The 20,123-nt window shown below is 39.0% G+C and overlaps 1 protein-coding gene across 2 annotated transcripts; it reads left to right on the forward strand.

The window, feature by feature from the left end:
* Positions 1–44: 44 nt before the first annotated feature.
* Positions 45–18,694, forward strand: LOC124260559 (sugar transporter SWEET1-like). Of its 2 annotated transcripts, none has more exons than XM_046694882.1 (7): positions 45–165; positions 9,758–9,845; positions 11,787–11,864; positions 12,472–12,595; positions 13,637–13,798; positions 16,228–16,347; positions 17,181–18,694. In XM_046694882.1, exons 2-7 carry the CDS (start codon positions 9,778–9,780, stop codon positions 17,283–17,285), a joined length of 657 nt encoding a protein of 218 aa, XP_046550838.1. In that variant the 5' UTR covers positions 45–165; positions 9,758–9,777; the 3' UTR covers positions 17,286–18,694. The 2 variants fall into 2 exon arrangements, with proteins under 2 accessions (XP_046550838.1, XP_046550837.1); XM_046694881.1 differs by having other exon boundaries at positions 9,755–9,845; positions 17,181–18,693.
* Positions 18,695–20,123: the final 1,429 nt, after the last annotated feature.

Genomic DNA, 20,123 nt, shown 5'->3' on the forward strand with positions numbered 1-20,123 from the left:
TATGATATCTACAGTTCTACTTTTAACATTCTCGCGAGATTCTATGAAAGTTTGACGCGGCGCTTTTCGTCTGCGGATGTAAACAACTTAAATCGGCATCACGCAGTGAGACCTCGGTGGTGTACCGTACTTTGAGTTTATTTCCTGCGGATCGAAACATTTCGTGTAAGTTCATAACGTATAGAAAGTCCTAAACATTTGATTAATATGTCCCACATTTTCTTTTAAAATGACGACATCCAGCTCTCTAAATTGATGTCAGATATTTCTGCCAGATGTTTACTCTTACAGTCAATACTAACGTGGCGTATGTGCTTGTCTTTCTTTGTGATGAGTTTAATGCTTACCAATAAGAATCAAGAAATAACTAAGGAACAGAAATACTATTCATAATTAAAGAATATATGCAGTTTATTGCTGTAAAATAAACTTGAAAAAGACCCATAACATCTGGAGCATCTATTCGGGGCCATCTATTCGACATATTCAGTCAAAAGGTGTAGTGAGCAGTTACATTAGGCTAGTGAATGTTTTATAAGTTGGAATTCTTTGCAGATTTACAGTGCTCTGTTTATTATGATTGATATGTGCCTTATATGTGTAATATTATTGTCATTATTCGGGGTGTGGTGGTGTGTGTTTGTTGTTAGCCTAGTGGTTAAAGCATTCACGCAGAAGGCCTGGGTTCGATTCCCCACATGGGTACAATGTGTGAAACCCATTTCTGGTGTCTCCCGCCATGATATTGCTGGAATATTGCAAAAAGCAGCGTGAAACCAAACTCACTCACCATTCAAAATTGGTTAGAAAATAACCTGTTTGATTGGATGATATCTTAGCTTTGGGTCGTATGCATAATGGGAAAGACTTCTACCCGTATTCCACTCTTAAACCTAACCCTAACAGAGTATGCTTATGCTGTCAGTTTAATCTGAACATAGGTTGTATTACGGGCGGAAGCCATACCGCATAATGATTATGCATACTTCTGAACAGGATGGGATGTTAACATGGTTAAGCATGTGTTCATCAGCATCATATGACAATACCATATACAATATGGTAATCAACAAGCGTGTGCAGTGACATTTCATGTGACAGCAAAATTTGGTTTTGTTGCAATTATTAGATTTTGTGTTAGTGAGCAATTCATCGGTCTAAAATGAAGTCAAATGGACTATAGTAGTGTTATTTTAGGCTTTCCTTCCACATTAAGGTGACACTATGATGTAACAGAAGTAATCTAGGTAAATGTGCAATTTTAAGTTTTTTGTCCAATTCTTAACTCAGACACAGGCCTTTCAATTAGTGCCCAAGCTAGTGAATTCTGGACATTGTAAGAAAGACTAGATGTTTTCTCTGTGAACTGAGTACTGATAAATGCAAGGTACTGTGAGGATGACAACTTCTTTATTCCATATGATGTAAAGTTTTGGTATAGATTCTCATCATATGTAGTAAGGAAGTTGTCATTTTAAAATATTAATAAATGATAAAGTATCTTGCATTTATGATTACGAATTGGCTTCTAAAATGCAAATCAAAGAGAATCTAATTACGTGACTATGGTCAAGTTAAATAGAACTGTCATTTCAATTAGCATAATTAGTCTGTTGCTAAATTGGGCTAATTTTGCTCATGTACCTGCCTGTCAGTGTTTACCGGTATTTCTATGCTTTTGTTCAATGTTTATGACACTCTTGTCTTGACCCCATGTTGAAAGGACCCAGATCATATGGATCACGTAGAGGGGTCTAGTCCTGGTCATGGTTATGGTTGGAATAGTTTCAATGAGTGCTTCTTTGTTGAGGGTTAGGCAAGGCCATTTGTCTATTAAATCTCCCTGTAGAAGGACTAGAAATAGATTTTATCTTCCTGAAATGTAGTCAAGCATGTTGTCTTTAACTCATTTTGTCTAAAACCTATGGTGACATTGCATGACTGTTTGCACGAACTGTGGCAGCTTTATATTGTTCTGTTCTATGTATGAAAGAAATGATAATTATTTGTCAATTATCTAGATCTGATAGTCGGTCTCAAGTCTGCTGGCAATGGCAGTAAAAGTTCCCAAACTGTAATTACAAATTTCCCGTGTACTGATATTGCAGTTGTGATAAACAATGATGACCTGTATTCTGGCTTTGTAGAGGTGATCAATTCATTGATAAGTACAGCTGTTAAAATGATAAACAGGATTAGAGTAGCTTTAAGGATTAGTTCAAATCGAATCTTTTGAATTAAATGTTGAAATATCTCATGATCTGAGAAAATGAGAACTTTACAAACATTTCAGTTTCGGAGGGAAAAGATGATTTTAAAGGAGTTACTGAGTTGGAATGCGAAGGGCACATAGTTTGAAATCCTAGAAACAAAATATCCTAAGAAGCTGAAAGGTGACCTGTAGAGTGAAGTTTGGACTGTTGAAATAGGCAGCTTGAATATGAGATGGCATCCATGACCCATGTTTCTTTGGACTTTCTTGAATCATCAAGTTAACAAGGTGATGTAACTAAAGAACCCTTGAAGATCTGGGTTAGAATTGGTCTTCTTCAACCCATGCATGTCATAAGACGTGACTTACTGCATCGGGTGGTCAACCATGTAGATTGGTGCTCATGATCTTGATCACTGGATTGTCTGGTCAAGACTCATATATTAACAGACCACCACCCTATAGCTGGAGTGAGGCCTTAAACAACTAAAGTACTGTACAACACATGTTAAAGCTGCCTGAACATATAGTAATCGTGGTAATGTAACCATACATTGTGACTGAGGAACATCTGGATTTTATCAATATGAAAATCAAGCATTGATATCTGTGACAGATTTCATAAAATTGTGTTAATTTTTATACATCATTATGTATCAACATTAATGTGGTTCAAATCTGGTTAGTGCCCCAGGTGGGGTGGTGGGGTAGCCTAGTGGTTAAAGCTTTCGGTCGTCACGTTTGATTCCCCACATGGGCACAATGTGTTAAGCCCATTTCTGGTGTCACCTGCGTGATATTTCTTGAATACGTGCTAAATTCCCCAAAACCATACTTTACAATGTCGTGTCAAACCACACCACACCAGGCTTCACTACATCACACCACACCGCCCCTTCACACCACACCATGTCACACATTGTGACACAATGCCACACCACACCAGGCTTCACTATATCACACCACACAATCCTTCACACCACACCATGCCACACATTCACCAAATCAGCTATCTCTGACCACATCAAAGCCAACCCCAATCATCAAATAGAGTGGTCCGACATCACCATTCTCGCCAACAACCAAACGGACTTCACTAAACGCAAGCTCACAGAAGCCATTCACATCAAACGCCACAAGCCTACCATCAACCGTGACCAAGGATACTTCATTCCATCTGCTTATGATCCACTCCTCCACCAAGCCCAGTCTATTGTATAAACATCGCATCCATTGTATAAACATCTCATTGTAACTACATCTCTGGCTTCCACTCACTATCCTTTATGTACTTACTGGCTTCATCAAAGCTTACTGCTTAGCCAATCATGGCAATTATGTTGTTTCCTTTGTCTATTATGTTGTTTCATTGTTATATACAGTATATATATGCAGCTCCTACACTTCATGTATCACTCTTGCTTGACAACGGTACAAGAATCTGTATCGAAACGTCGCACTCACGAAAATAAAGAAGTTGTTATCCATAAAACTTGTTATATATTGTACGTCTCAACTTCTAAAATGCCACTCAAACAAGTTATGCCACACATTGTGACACCATGCCACACCACATCAGGCTTCACTATATCACACCACACCATGCTACACATTGCGACACAATTCAACTTGATGCCACACCACACCACACCAGGCTTCATTATACCTCACCACACCACACCACACCATGCCACACATTGTGCCAGGTCACACCATGTGATCTCTTGATACATATATGTGTCTAAATTATGAAAATAAGCAAATCGAGCAAGCTGTATCCCAAATATATCCCAGCATTTTATTTACAGAGATAGTTATCATGTGATATATATTTCACTGACTAACTATATCTATCCATCTTGTATATCATTTGTATATTAGTCATCATGAAACCCAACTCGACACTATCGATTATCTGTCATTTATCCAAAATGAATACAGTTACCACGTTTCAGAATTTGTTATTTGAATCAGTAATCTTTGTGAAACAACGAAGGAGATGAACTGTGCTGTCTTTTCTTGTGTTTATTAAAACAGAATCACAAAATTTAAGATTTGTCTCTCACAATTACTATCACCAAATCTGAATATGCCTTAAATGTTTAATCTGTTCCAACAATCTGTTCATGTTAAGAACACTCTTAAACTTGTGCAACCTATTGCTGAGTAAATTAGATCTTGCGAAACCATTAATATGCTATCTGTTCCTGACAGCCTTGTTTCATACATGCATGTGATAGATCGTGTCATGTTTGTACACCTGTTTGTGTGAATGAAAATGTATCTATCGGTGCATGATATCAAGGACCTTGTGTCCTCTACATGGAGATTTCCTGTTAGAATTGGTCCCTAACACTAGCAGATGGATGGGGTGGGCTGACTTGGTTGATTGTACATGAACATGATGAAATGGTGCTTGCAGTATCAGTCACTGGATTGTCTAGTCAAGAGTTGAAAAAATAAAATAGATAATTGCAGTGTATAAAATATAGCCCGTTCCACTGTCCTTGACGGTCTATTTTTGTGAAGGACGGTCTATTAAATAAGTAAGGCCATCCTTTGATCAGGGGAAATATTTGAAAAACATAAACTTAACTTGGTTTGAACTTCGTCTTAGAAATCATTCTCTTTCTCGTTGTTGTTTAACATTTGTTGATTTTTTTTATTGTTATAGTTAGTGGTGGTCCGATTATTTGAAATAATCGAAGATTGGTCGCAGTGACTAAACGACCAAGCAATCGAACATGTTTTCTCGTGATCGAACATGACCAATCTTGGAACACTTGTTTGCATTAACAATATTTTTGTCAAGGCTGGATTTGTCTGTGTCATTAAATTTACATTTCATAAGCACTACAAGCCCGTTCCAAGTCATGATTGAATTTATCTTAAAGAATCCAGGAAATATGTGTTACTAACATACTAATCATGATTTAAATATGCAAAATTTGCAAATGGACTTTAAGCAATCTGCAAAAACCCCAAATTACTACGTTTTTTCTTTACTTTTTGTGTGCATTAACAAAAATAAAAGGAACATTTAATAAATGACGCTAGCCAATTATTTTCGATGATTGATCGGTTGTAATGGACCAATCACCAATTATTAGATTTTAACCAATTCCCAACACTAGTTTTAGTTTTGGGGATTGGCTGTGTTTGTTCAGGACTGGTCTCTTTTTGGACAGCCAGTCCTTGGACAGGCCACATTTCACATTACACTATTTTATATACTGATAATTGCGATTTATAGTGCACCTGTTTCCAGGCACTTGTGCATGCTCAAGGTGCTAACTCATTATTACCCCAGATAACCCAAGCCTCCTATGAGTGTGAGGCGCTAGAAGGTTCACAGTCTATGACTTATGCCACCAGGTACCTATTCACTGCTTGGTAAACAGAGGCAGTTTGTGAACAAACTCACTAGCCTGAGGTGAGAGTTGTGGGGCAGGACTGAAGTCCTAGAAACTCTCAAGAGTCAAGCTGCCAAACACAGCCACCCATCCAAGGACTTTCTGTGTTGCTTAACTTCAACTGATTTGTGACCTGGGCTCTGTATTTTGTCTTTTTTCATGTAGCAGTAATATTGTTAAGTAAGGTGTTAAACAACAAGTTCACACAAACACCATGTACACACCATCTCTTCTTTCTCTCTCTTCCCCCCCCCCCTCTCACACTTGTCCATTGATATCTGAAGGATGAAGCAATAAAGTCAGTGTCAGGTTGCTGTCATTTTGTTCAGCTGGATGTATTTCTGCCAACAGCTGTAACCAGTTTGATTTTATCATGTTTATACGCTCTTACAGTTAATGCTCTGTCAATATTGATACAGTAAGCTGACTTCAAGCAAAGCAAGCAAGCATGCATGCTTTTTTTGTCATCACTAGTTATTGAAGTGAATGGTAACTAATCATTTCAACACAGCAACCTAACATGAGCGTTTATTTCTAATTTCATCATGTTCATGGTTGGAACAGTTACTACACTTGTTAATTTATTTATTGATGTGATAACAGAAATGATTGTGTAGTGATATTTCTCTGGATGATTTATTCCAACATCTGTCAGCATTGTTACAGTGACAGATGTTCATTGGCCGACAAGAGACTTGAAGTTTTTGAACACTGTCTTTTTACAGCTCTGGATAACTCTAAATTCTAATGTTAGTGGCGTCCATAGCTTTGGGCTGTCCTTGACTGGCAATTTATATTGATATATCGACTTGAAAGGATCTTGATTTATGTTGACATGCCAATTAATGAAATTGATTATTGATATGTGTCTAGATAGAAACAAAAATCAACCTTGATATCATCAGTTCAATGCTACACATGTACCAGGCTGATCCAATAGGTGTGTAGAATTGAATTTTCTGCATTTTTATGATCCTTCTAAACCAATCTTAATAAATGTGAACATTTCTGCGGTACTGAATGATTAATTTATCTATCAACATGTGATTAATGAAAACTTGGTAAATTCTTAAATTTGTACTAATAGATTATTTGCATTGTAATTGATTGATTTCTTGTGTCTCATTTATTATCTATATAATCTTGAAATTAAGATTTAAAATTGATAATCATTGCCTTAGAAACTTGTGCAAAGCATGGTAGGATGTAGTGTATATCATATTACAATATGTGTATATATGAAGGTCATGTCTATTTATTGTCCAGTATTTCCCACATTGGGCTTCAAAGGAGATATTGCTTGGATGCTATTGCTGGAGTGAAACTGCATCTGAATCCTTTCAAACCATTGTGACTCCATCAATTGATTGGTGGCACAGTTGACATTACTGATCTCTCTGCTTCTGAAGCTGGGCCCCATTCCTCAAAGCGATTGTAGCGCTACGACTATCGTAAGTCTATGTTAAAGTATGGGAGTTACGATTGTCTTAGCGCTACGATCGCTTTGAAGAACGGTGCCCTGGTTTGCTAGACATCTTATACTCAAGACACTGGGTCTACTGTTAATGAACAGAAAAACTTGGAGGAATTATTTTGGGTTGTAAATTCTATCTCACCCTCATGTCCTCCAAGCTTTTAGTATATCTAGACTGATTGATTGAAGTAAAAATATCCTTGTCTCGCCCCAGATATTTGTGACTTTTATCAACTTGCATATGTTTCATCTCGGAAGACCGCCTGGTTCTTTGTGTCTTCACAGGTGTTGTAATCATCAGTAGAATGCTGTTAGTGTTACTCGATCATTGACTTTCAGGGTCCATGAATATATGTCATGTATTGTACAAAAATGATCAGGTTGAATTGGTTACAGTGGATGTTTGTGTTATTCATTTTGCCATGTGATCAGCCAGATGTTGATGATCACATTTTTTGATGCACATCTGCTGATAGTGGAGGAAAATTAAACCAGAAACATATCTGTCACTGAAATTAGAGCACTTGTTGAAAATGAGAAAGTGTAATAATCTGAGAATAAATAATTGATAAATGGTTATATATTATCATGATTATCATAATCAACAAATTGTGTTTTCAAGTAATTAGAATAACCCTTTCTTGGACTCTTTGTCGTAAGGTCTTTTTACACATGGACATTGTCAGAACAACTTGTTATTCTGGAGAAAGTTTAACCAAGTTGTCATATTTCGTAGCTTCTGACTGTCAATTGTCCTTACAGGGGCGGTGGGATAGCCTAGTGGTTAAAGCATTCGTTTGACACGTCAAAGAGTGAGTGAGTGAGTTTAGTTTTTCGCTGCACTAAGCAATATTGCAGCTATATGGCGGCGGTCTGTAAATAATCGAGTCTGGACCAGAAATTCCAGTGATCAACAGCATGAGCATCGATCTGCGCAATTGGGAACCAATAACATGTGTCAACCTAGTCAGCGAGCCTGGCCTCCCGATCCTGTTAGTCGCCTCTTACGACAAGCATGGGCTATTGAAGATTCATTCTAACCCGGACCATCACAGGTCGAAATGTCAAAGACCTGGGTTCGATTCCCCTCATGGGTACAATGTGTGAATCCCCTGCCGTGATATTGCTGGAATATTGCTAAAAGCGGCGTAAAACTACACTCACTCACTCCATTGCCCATACCAATCAGCGCCAATTCACTACTGGCTTCCCTTGTTGCCCTATCGCTGTTGTTGTTCCACGTGTACTTATATGGGTATCTGTTTCTCATATTCTTTATTCGCCTGATAAAGGAATAAAAATATACTCCAAAATGTTGTGTTCCTCAAAATAAAGAAGACTTCCATAAAATTCTTGTGTTTATGTGTATCCCTTCTATCTAAGTTCCGTTCAAAGGCTGACTGAAATTTGCTCTTTCTCCCTTGGCCATGCCAGAAAGCTAGGATTGGAATTAAATCCAGGTTCACGGTGATCATGTTTTAAGGATAGTGCTTAAGATGTTTTCAGGGGCTTGAGGGTGGACATGGCCACTAGTCCATTAGTTCTAGACAAGTGAAGATATATACAGAGTTGTTTTCTCCCATGCTTGACCAGTCTGAAATGAGCTGCAGACTTGTTGGATGTGGTCAATGGTGTCCAGTTCATCAAGCAGAGCCATGACGTAGCTGAAATATGAATAAACAATTCCAAATTACCCTTTTCAGAGGGGTACACAAACTCTGTTGTCAAGACTACCAGTTGTCCGACATCCGGGGGCTGAGCGGGATAGGCAGCTGACTTTGTGTGCTGGTGATTAGGTGCCTGACTATGAGGGTGTGGGTTTGAATCCTGGATGGGACTCAACCCAACGAAAGTACTAGAATCTCTACTTTACTGAGAAAGTGTAATCCCAAATATAACGTGTTATTGCTGAAATAGTTTATTCATGTCAAGCATGAGTATCAAAATGCAGGACATACGCATGTGATGTTCCGGGCATATGACAGTGGAATGTAAACAACAGAGCCAGGACTGTTGGCTACAGTGACTTGCATCCAGGTCACCAGGTCACATACCGATACACCTATTCTGTTTAGATGACTTTTATGACAGGCACAGTTTTGTTTGAACCAGGCCAAATTTAGACATTGCCTCCATGGTCTAGTGGGTAGAGCTTCCACTCAGGATGGGGACGGTTGGTGGTAATAGCATAGTTATTTGCATTGTTATAGCATCATTATATGCTATAGCATGTTATAAGTTATAGCATTGTACTGCCTGGCACGTGCAAATGGAAGACTGGTGGGCTCCGAGTCAGTCTAATGTATAAGAGTGGGAAGTTCACTCACTCACTCACTCACTCACTCACTCACTCACTCACTCACTCACTCACTCACTCACTCACTCACTCACTCACTCACTCACTCACTCACTCACTCACTCACTCACTCACTCACTCACTCACTCACTCACTCACTCACTCACTCACTCACTCACTCACTCACTCACTCACTCCTCCTCACTCCCACTCTCCCACCTCCTCCACTCCACTCCACTCTCACTCACTCTCACTGCTACATCAGTGGTATAACCTTCACCACGTAGACCATTGTTAAACTTCGTGCCCATTACAATTTCCCCAATTGTGTGATGTTTCAATGAACCGTGTTGTTCCAGCAGGTGGTGGGTGAGTTCATGGTATGGACTGGGAGCTGGTGCTGGCATGGGCAGCAACGTTATCATCCATAGCTTGTCAGCTGGTTGGGATGTAAGTATATTACATGGTTAGGCAAACTCGTATATACTTGTGCTGCACCCAAGATAATCTCAACAGATATGTAAAACAGTGAAAACTGATAACAATTTGAAGTAATATTTGAATGAGTCAGGGAAAGTAAAAAAATAATATTTAATCTAAAAAATACATTTTCAAATGTGTAAATTATTCCATGTTAGCATAATTATAAGTGACAAGCATTTTTAATTTTTTTATTTCTTTTCTTTAGTTTATTATGAAAAGTTATTAGTTCCCCAGACCAATGATAATGGGCGGTGGGATAGCCTAGTGGTTAACGTGTTTGCTCGTCACGCAGAAGATCTGGGTTCGATTCCCTACATGGGTACAATGTGTGAAGCCCATTTCTGGTGTCCCTCATCGTGATATTGCTGGAATATTGCTAAAAGCGGCGTAAAACCCAACTCACTCACTCACTCAGATGAATAATATAATACTCCAAAGAAGACAAAGAATACCATATATTTTCATTTGACAACAGCAGAGGTACTGATAAGCTGCGTATCTGCTTAAATTACGCATGTATTTATGTGAAAACTCAATTCCTATTAAGATTATTGCGTGCAAGTACGCTTGAATTTTTGTAAATACTCAATAAATGTGATCTTACATGCGTACACACAAAAATGTCCAAACTTAGCTTGCGTACCTGTGGGTAAATAAAATAACTGTGGTATATTGAGACATTCTATTTCAGGACATGAACTTGGCAACTTGCAGTCTTTCTTATCGTTTCTCCTATTATATATCAAATATAAATAACAAACAGTACCATTTAAACTTTATTGTATTTTCAAAGCTAATGGAAATAGCAAAATACCCAATTGAGTTTGAGTGAGATGAGTACAATTTATTTAGTAACTCAAAGGAAAATTAGGATACCCTATTGGGATGAGCACAAGCGAGTACATAACTCAATGACCCAAAAAGTTATCTGTAGCTCTGCAACAATTCATCAGGCATGACACAACACATTATCTATAGTAAGAAAGCATTTGCTGTTTTTTTAATTGTTTGGATTTGTAATGATGGTAGTGCCCTGTTTAATGCTAACCACTTGTTACCTGACACTGTATTAGTTAATGTATTTGCCATGAATATACTTTGAGATTGACAAGTTTTTATCTTAACTTCTTTGAGTGTCATTTAGAAGTTGGTGTGATGAACAACGAGGAGAGTTCTATGGATATACAACTTCTTTAATATGATATGAGCTTGATAACGGTGTTAAAGTACTGTCGGAAATAGAAAAAAACTGTATTTTCTCATTTATCACTACAATTTATGTAGTTGATATGTGAAAGTGTGAAATATCTGTTAAACTAAGTTCGGCCTAACTACAGTCTCAGTGGTAGAGCACGTGCATTTCATGCCAGGTGAGTCGACGGTCCGTCGTCATACCTGGCTGAGCGACCTAATTGCAATCTATAGTCTGATCTATTTTTTCAGCAGCTATTCATATTTTTTTCTAAGTTTTGCCCGATTTTTTGAATAAACATGCTTTTCTGGATATCGTATCACGCATCCAACTGAACGCCCAGTTATGCCGAAGTGGGTTATTTCGACATATGCTATTTGCAATTGTGTCAATTTTAGGGATACAGAGTAACAGCCTAAAAACAGTTTTTTTCTATTTCCGACAGTACTATAGTAGCTACACCAAAACATCACTCACATTATATTAAATAAGTTGTATGTCCACAGAACTCTCCTCGTTATGTACGTTTTTATCTTTCTTGTACTTGTAGGAAACCATTGTTTGGTTAAGTATAATTTTATCATTGGGAACTCAGTGCATTAGTACTCTAGGACAAAACAGACGTGAAAATGGCGATGTTTTTTGTCAGACAATAAATGAACCTTGTTCAGGATATGCTTTTGTTTGTGTGAACATGTTGATGTGTCTTTTTCCAGAGAAATATGTCTGCGTATCGTGAGGAAGGGCGGGACAGGTGACACATCTCCTGTTCCGTTCTTTGCCTTCTTTATCAGGTGAGTGTTATTAAGGTGACTTGGACACAAGTTTGTCATCAGGGATTCAAAATACCCAATGTCTTTTCTAGGGCTGGGATGATTCACCAATGCATCACGATACATTTTAGTTTGATACAGCTATCGTATTATCGACTGGTGTATCGATACAAAACGATACACAACTTTTTTCAAAACAGTATTATCTTAAACATGTTAAAGTACTTATGTTGAGGAAAATACGTAAGTATGATAGTGTTACTTGTTTGTTTATTACAATAGTGTTATTGTTATACACAAATACCTTCTAAAAAATCATTTTAAATCTTAATACTGTCATTTTTTCAAGGTGGATGTATAGTGGTGCGTATCGTATCACAGGTAAAATATCGCGATACGTATCATATTGTGACAGTGTATCGTCCCAGCCCTAGTCTTTTCAGCATGACTTAGATTTTGGGCAAGTAAAACACATTGTCTAGAATATTAGAGTAATGTCACCGAATTTTTGATACATGTTTGGTTGAGAATATTATCAAAGTTTCAATTTTAATGGATATTGTTTAGTTAAATCTACCCACATTCAAATGGCCGTATTGGTGTGTTGATGTCTCCTGTGATGTTTCAGTGCGTGTATCTGGCTCAAGTACAGCATCATGCGCAGCATCTACTCCATGATAATGTCCAACACACTCGGGGCCATACTGCAGTTCCTCTACATCTGCATCTTCTACATCTACACAGTCAAGAGGGTAGGTGAAGTCCACAACATACCCCATATATTCCAACACACTGGGGTGGTGGGGTAGCCTAGTGGTTAAAGCGTTCGCTCTTCATGCCGAAGACCCGGGTTTGATTCCCCATATGGGTACAATGGGTGAAGCCCATGTCTGGTGTCCCTCGCTGTGATATTGCTGGAATATTGCTAAAAGCACCATAAAACCATACTCACTCACTCACTCCAACAGACTCCATACATTTCAACATAGTCATCACAAAAGCAAGATCTAAAACCAGCTAATTAATATCTGGTGATTATGTGAGCACTAAATGAATGACTAGTTTTGGAGATTTCGTTTCCATTTAAGCTGACACACCATCAGATAACTGGATTGTTGTTCAAAGTGGTGTTGCACTCAATTTATGCCCTCAGTCACCTTTACCAAGTGAGTTCTATAATCCCTGAAACTGGGGCCTCCTGTGATTGTCCAATTCTGGTGTCCCCGCTGTGATGTTGCTGGAATATTGCTAAAAGCGGTGTAAAACCATACTCACTGACGCACTTTAGTTAGTAAAACTGAATTACAATGTGTGAAGCCCATTTCTGATGTCCCCCACTGTGATATTGCTGGAATATTGCTAAAAGCAGTGTAAAACCATACTCACTCACGCACTTTAGTATGTAAAAAACTGAATTACAATGTGTGAAGGCCATTTCTGGTGTCCCCCACTGTGATATTGCTGGAATATTGCTAAAAGCAGTGTAAAACAATACTCACTCACACACTTTAGTACGTAAAACTGAATTACGATGTGTGAAGCCCATTTCTGATGTCCCCCACTGTGATATTGCTGGAATATTGCCAAAATCAGTGTAAAACAATACTCACGCACACACTTTAGTACGTAAAACTGAATTACAATGTGTGAAAACCATTTCTGGTGTCCCCCACTGTGATATTGCTGGAATATGGCTATAAGCGGCATAAAACCAAATTCACTCACAAGCTCCTAAAAATTGCTGCATAAAAGAAATGACATATCATTAGTCATGTATGTGTTTATTACCTCAGAACCAAATGCACAGACTCATCAGCTTTAGCGTCTTCCTGCTTTTTGGACCACTCATCTACATCCGATACTACCAACCCAATGATGTCATTGCGGCAGGCCAACTCGGATTGTATGGATGTTGCTTAACAGTTGTATGTTATGCGTCACCCTTGGCAACAGTGGTGAGTATATCTACGTAACAGAGACAACTGCAATGTTCTGTACTTGTCAGGGATTTATTATCTGCTCAGAACCTCATATTTGATCAAGAGTCTGAAGCAGACGTCACTTAAAAGTAGAAACCTGAAATAACACATTTCCAATTGTTGTTGTTGTAGGTATGTTTTGGTTTGTACGGGTGAAGAGGGGAGGCTTTAACACTTATGCTGTGGTAATGATTGCAATGCCAGATTACAGCTAAAAATCTGAGAATCTTTAAGCAAAATGTATGTGTGGTAGGGAGGACACAGTTGCACCTGTTGATCCAACTGATCCCCCTAATGTTTGATAGGGTTTGTGTCAGACCTTGAGGAATAGTGACCCACTCTACTTGTAGTACCAGTTCCATCTGTGACAGAGTCTGCTTCTGTTGTTGACACTGCTGTACCAGGTGATCCAACTCATCCCCCTAATGTTTGATAGGGTTTGTGTCAGACCTTCAGAAATAGTGACCCACTCTACTTGTACTACCAGTTCCATCTGTGACAGAGTCTGTTTCTGTTGTTGACACTGCTGTACCAGGTGATCCAACTCATCCCCCTAATGTTTGATAGGGTTTGTGTCAGACCTTCAGAAATAGTGACCCACTCTACTTGTAGTACCAGTTCCATCTGTGACAGAGTCTGCTTCTGTGGTTGACACTGCTGTACCAGGTGATCCAACTCATCCCCCCTAATGTTTGATAGGGTTTGTGTCAGACCTTCAGAAATAGTGACCCACTCTACTTGTAGTACCAGTTCCATCTGTGACAGAGTCTGCTTCTGTTGTTGACACTGCTGTACCAGGTGATCCAACTCACCCCCTAATGTTTGATAGGGTTTGTGTCAGACCTTCAGAAATAGTGACCCACTCTACTTGTAGTACCAGTTCCATCTGTGACAGAGTCTGCTTCTGTTGTTGACACTGCTGTACCAGGTGATCCAACTCATCCCCTAATGTTTGATAGGGTTTGTGTCAGACCTTCAGAAATAGTGACCCACTCTACTTGTAGTAGTGACCAGTTCCATCTGTGACAGAGTCTGCTTCTGTTGTTGACACTGCTGTACCAGGTGATCCAACTCATCCCCCTAATGTTTGATAGGGTTTGTGTCAGACCTTCTTGAAATAGTGACCCACTCTGTACCAGGTAGTACCAGTTCCCACTCTGTGACCAGTTCCGTCTGTGACAGAGTCTGCTTCTGTTGTTGACACTGCTGTACCAGGTGATCCAACTCATCCCCTAATGTTTGATGTTGTTGTGTCAGACTTCAGAAATAGTGACCCACTCTACTTGTAGTACCAGTTCCATCTGTGACAGAGTCTGCTTCTGTTGTTGACACTGCTGTACCAGGTGATCCAACTCATCCCCTAATGTTTGATAGGGTTTGTGTCAGACCTTCAGAAATAGTGACCCACTCTACTTGTAGTACCAGTTCCATCTGTGACAGAGTCTGCTTCTGTTGTTGACACTGCTGTACCAGGTGATCCAACTCACCCCCCCTAATGTTTGATAGGGTTTGTGTCAGACCTTCAGAAATAGTGACCCACTCTACTTGTAGTACCAGTTCCATCTGTGACAGAGTCTGCTTCTGTTGTTGACACTGCTGTACCAGGTGATCCAACTCATCCCCCTAATGTTTGATAGGGTTTGTGTCAGACCTTCAGAAATAGTGACCCACTCTACTTGTAGTACCAGTTCCATCTGTGACAGAGTCTGCTTCTGTTGTTGACACTGCTGTACCAGGTGATCCAACTCATCCCCCTAATGTTTGATAGGGTTTGTGTCAGACCTTCAGAAATAGTGACCCACTCTACTTGTAGTACCAGTTCCATCTGTGACAGAGTCTGCTTCTGTTGTTGACACTGCTGTACCAGGTGATCCAACTGATCCCCCTAATGTTTGATAGGGTTTGTATCAGACCTTCAGAAATAGTGACCCACTCTACTTGTAGTACCAGTTCCATCTGTGACAGAGTCTGCTTCTGTGGTTGACACTGCTGTACCAGGTGATCCAACTCATCCCCCTAATGTTTGATAGGGTTTGTGTCAGACCTTGAGGAATAGTGACCCACTCTACTTGTAGTACCAGTTCCATCTGTGACAGAGTCTGCTTCTGTTGTTGACACTGCTGTACCAGGTGATCCAACTCAACCCATAAATGTTTGATAGTGTTTGTGTTTGTTGGTCAGTAGAGCAGGGAAGGCATTCTGTATTAAGGGAATGATGTGAGACTGCAGAACCTCATCTTTTATGTCTCAGTTAAGTAGCCTTAATGTTAACTGGGTTTTGATCTGTCCAAAATCAAAAGAAATTCGGGATATAGAATTAAAGTACAGGTACAGCAATCTTAGTGGTTTACATGAAACTTAGATTTGTGTTGTGAGATCAGTCTCAGAAAATATTTTCTTTGCAGGCACAAGTTGTAAGAAGCAAAAGTTGTGATTCCATATCTGCACCGCTGTGTGTGCTGAACTTTGTGGCGGCAGTGGGCTGGTACTTGTACGGTCGTATCATCAGTGACCTCTATGTCTCAGTAAGTGTTCCAATAGATTAAAGCATGAAGATCGGGTTAGAATTGTTCTTCAGCAACCCATGCTTGTCGTAAGAGGCAACTAACGGGATCGGGTGGTCAGACTTGCTGACTTGGTTAACACATGTCATCATATCCCAATTGCGTAGGTCGATGCTCATGCTGTTGTTCACTGGATTGTCTTGTCAAGAATCGGTTATTTGCAGACCATTGCCATATAGCTGGAATATTGCTGACTGCAACATTAAACAAGCAAATCCAGTTAATCCATTAAGCATGGTTTTATAGCACATTCAGGGGTGGAAATAACTTTTAAATTGCTACCGTACTCCGGTACAGTGGCACATGTAAAATCACTTGCCCTGATAATGTTTCCACTATATCAGTTGATGATCTTGTTGATATTTTAAATAAGCAGCATAATTAACATTGGAAAGTCAACTGGACACAGATAAAGCGTGATATACAAGTTTGCTTGCCCGACAAAAAACACTGGACCGAGACATCAGGCAATGGATTATTTCCACCCCTGACATTGTTTGAAAGTTAAACTGCATCTTGTTTTCTGAACAAAGCACAATTCACAAAATGTTTATCAAGCCCAAATTGTAAATGTTTTTGTCAATTTTGCGTTGATTGTATGTTTAAGAGTGACTTCTAGTAGGAGCTCTTACCTTATCAGCATAACATAGGTTTTACCAATCTACCTCATAAACAGTTCAGTTTTAACAGTACTTTTGCATTAAGACTCACTGACTTTCTTGTTTTATTTCGGTCACTGAAATGTAAAGTGATTTAACATGTTAAATGAGTGTTCTGGTGTATTTCTTTTTCAGTATCCAAACGTGATGGGGATTGTTCTTGGATGTTTGCAGTTCGCACTGTTCTGTGCCTACCCATCCAGAAGCAGTAGCTCCAAGACCAGTTCTCTAGATGTGTGACAGTAGTCGAGTGATACTCGAGACAACTCACACATGACATTGGTGCTGTTGTACAATGCCATCTTAGTGCTAAAGTGATTACCTTAATAAGGACTTACGACAGTCTTAGCGCTAAGGTCATTTTGAACAACAGCATCCTGTGTACTTTCCTGAGCCCTGTTCCACGTGGCAGTCTTAGCTATTGGTATGCTGAGTTTAAAGTTTAGAGTTCAGCCAGATAGTCTGCTAATCTGCTACGCGGGACTACTACATACTGGTGAGGACAAGCAGAAATCCAATGATGGTAATCCTTGATCGGTAGCAGGGTGTTGGGGTAGCCTAGTGGTTAAGGCGTTCGCTCGTCAAGCTGAAGACCTGAGTTCGATGCCCCACATGGGTACAATGAAGACTGACAAAAAATGTAAACATAGTAAGAATTTCTAACTCATTCAAGCATGAGTTGCTGAGACAGTGAAATAAAGTTGACAGTCCTTCGGACTAATCTAGAGACAGATTAGTAAAGTTGCAGTACCAGGATTGGTTCGTGGAACGGGGGTTCTGGAATACATCAGAAATTATGCGAATTAAATGTTTCTGCTATTAGCACAAATATGTTGGACATATTGTCCTGACCAAATCTTGGAGTGTAAGTAATGATTGTCATATTGTTTGGATCAGCTTTAGGGAACTGCAGCAATTCCATTCCTTTGTATCCTTCTACTACTGGTGCAATATTGTAAGTCCTGACATTGTGTACTCTTTTAATTTGTTCAGTATTGGCAGCACATGCTCATCATGAAGATGTATTCTCAGTGAGACGTCTCAATATATTGCAGAAGTATGTTTGACTAGTAGTGTTTGGAGCATGACATTTGCCAAATTGTTTTGATGTAGCTTTTATAGGTTTGTCTTGAAAATACACAAAACACAGAATATTGTTTATGAAATAGAAGTTAGATAGATTCTTTTGAGTGTTGCAGGAATATTCTGTTAAGTGAAGACACTTTTGCATTGTTAGTTTAATTGTTAACTGGAAACATTTCAAGATCTTCTTGTCAATACTCAGTGTGGTTCATGTACAGAGATACTGAAGAACCAGTTGAGATTTGTGCCATATTTATTGATAATATTGTGTAATTTTATCAAGTGTTGATATTAGTAGTGTTCCCCAAATACTCTTTAAAGAGAGGCTATTTATCTGTTGTCTAGATTGAGACATGTTACATGTTACAGGCCTACCAAAGAAAACTTTCCCGCTGTGCAGAAAAACGCAGAAAAGCCCACATTAATCGTGGAAATAGTAACATAAACACATTACCTCACTACTGAAACAGTAAAAACGGCAACGAAAAACTATGAAACTGCAACATTTTATATCAGCGAACTTTGACCTCTACTGTGCATGCAAATTACAATCTGGCTTCTTTCCAATTCTGAGCAACCGTGAATTGCCTCGCGTAGAAAAAGTATTAGTGTCAACCATTTCATAAGAATGGAAAGTAAACTAAACAAGTGTGCACACAAGTACAGTATCATGATGATAAATGCCAAATAACACAACAGAAATACTTAAAAAGCAATGTAACTTTTGTCCAAGCTGGAAAATGTCAACATGCGGTCGAGACTTCCTCTTCCATGTGTGCATGCACAAAATCGAAGTTGCACGCTCCTCGTTTTATGATGCAGTGTTAGCGATTTAAAGTTGCCGTTTTTACTGTTTCAGTAGCTGTGGGTATTATGTTTATGTTGCCATTTCCACGATTAATATTGGCTTTTCTGCGTTTTTCTGCACAGTGGGAAAGTTTTCTTTGGTAGTCCTGATGTTATATATTGGGGATTACACTTTCTTTGTAAAGTACAGATTCTAGTACTTTTTGGGGTTGTGTTTCATCTGGGATTAAACCCAAACTCTCAGCTTCAGGCACCTGATTGCCAGTAGACAAAGTCAGTGATCTAACCCAAAAAGGGAATTCTGACAACTGCCAGTCTAGATCAGAAAGTTTGTGTAACCCTCTGGGTGGTGTAAATGTTGATTAGGTGAAAGACTCTGACAGTGTGGGTTTGAATCCTGGATGGGACAACCCAAACTGCTAGAATCTGTACTTCATTGAGAAAGTGTAATCCCAAATATAACGTGTTACACTTGACCACTTTCTAAATGGCATCGTGTATTTATAGACACGATGGAAGCATGTTAAGTAAACAGACACTTTGTCTGCATATAAAATTGTTCTTCTCTTGTCCCATCACAGCTTGCCAGGTCTGTTTTGTTAGGACCTAGTCACTATTGCATCTCTGTAGCAACACATTTGAACTCATACTAGACAGCAGGGTTAGATACTACTACTACTACTACTACTACTCCACCACTACTACTACTAGTACTACTACTACTACTACTACTACTACTACTACTACTACTACTACTACTACTGCTACTACTACTACTACTACTACTACTACTACTACTGCTACTACTACTACTACTACTACTACTACTACTACTACTACTACTGCTACTACTACTACTACTACTACTACTACAACTACTACTACTACTACTACTACTACTACTACTGAAAATGGTAGTTCAACATTTTGTTTCATATTATATTTGCTCCTAATACTTACGTGAATGAATTGGTATCACAACGTGACCACAAGATATGCACATCACGTCACAAAGTATCGCAGTGCCCTGATGATACCCTGAATCGTTTCAGCCCTAGCCTCACTTTCACTACTGTGAGGTTCTAGTTTTAAGATTTGAGTGGGTATCTGCAATATTTCAGACTTAATTTTCCATATGTCTTTGTATGTTGTTAGTCAATTTTTAGTTTTTAGTTCACAAATTTTCTA

This window comes from Haliotis rubra, unplaced genomic scaffold (assembly GCF_003918875.1).
Source record: "Haliotis rubra isolate DU_JTF1 unplaced genomic scaffold, ASM391887v1 Scf77, whole genome shotgun sequence".
Lineage (NCBI taxonomy): Eukaryota > Metazoa > Mollusca > Gastropoda > Lepetellida > Haliotidae > Haliotis > Haliotis rubra.

Excerpts from the sequence above, each read along its gene's own strand:
- LOC124260559 (XM_046694882.1), top strand. The coding sequence starts at position 9,778 with ATGGACTGGGAGCTGGTGCTGGCATGGGCAGCAACGTTATCATCCATA. Across the intron at positions 13,799-16,227 it reads CGTCACCCTTGGCAACAGTG|GCACAAGTTGTAAGAAGCAA; the intron begins GTGAGTATATCT and ends TTTTCTTTGCAG. Across the intron at positions 16,348-17,180 it reads TCAGTGACCTCTATGTCTCA|TATCCAAACGTGATGGGGAT; the intron begins GTAAGTGTTCCA and ends TTTCTTTTTCAG.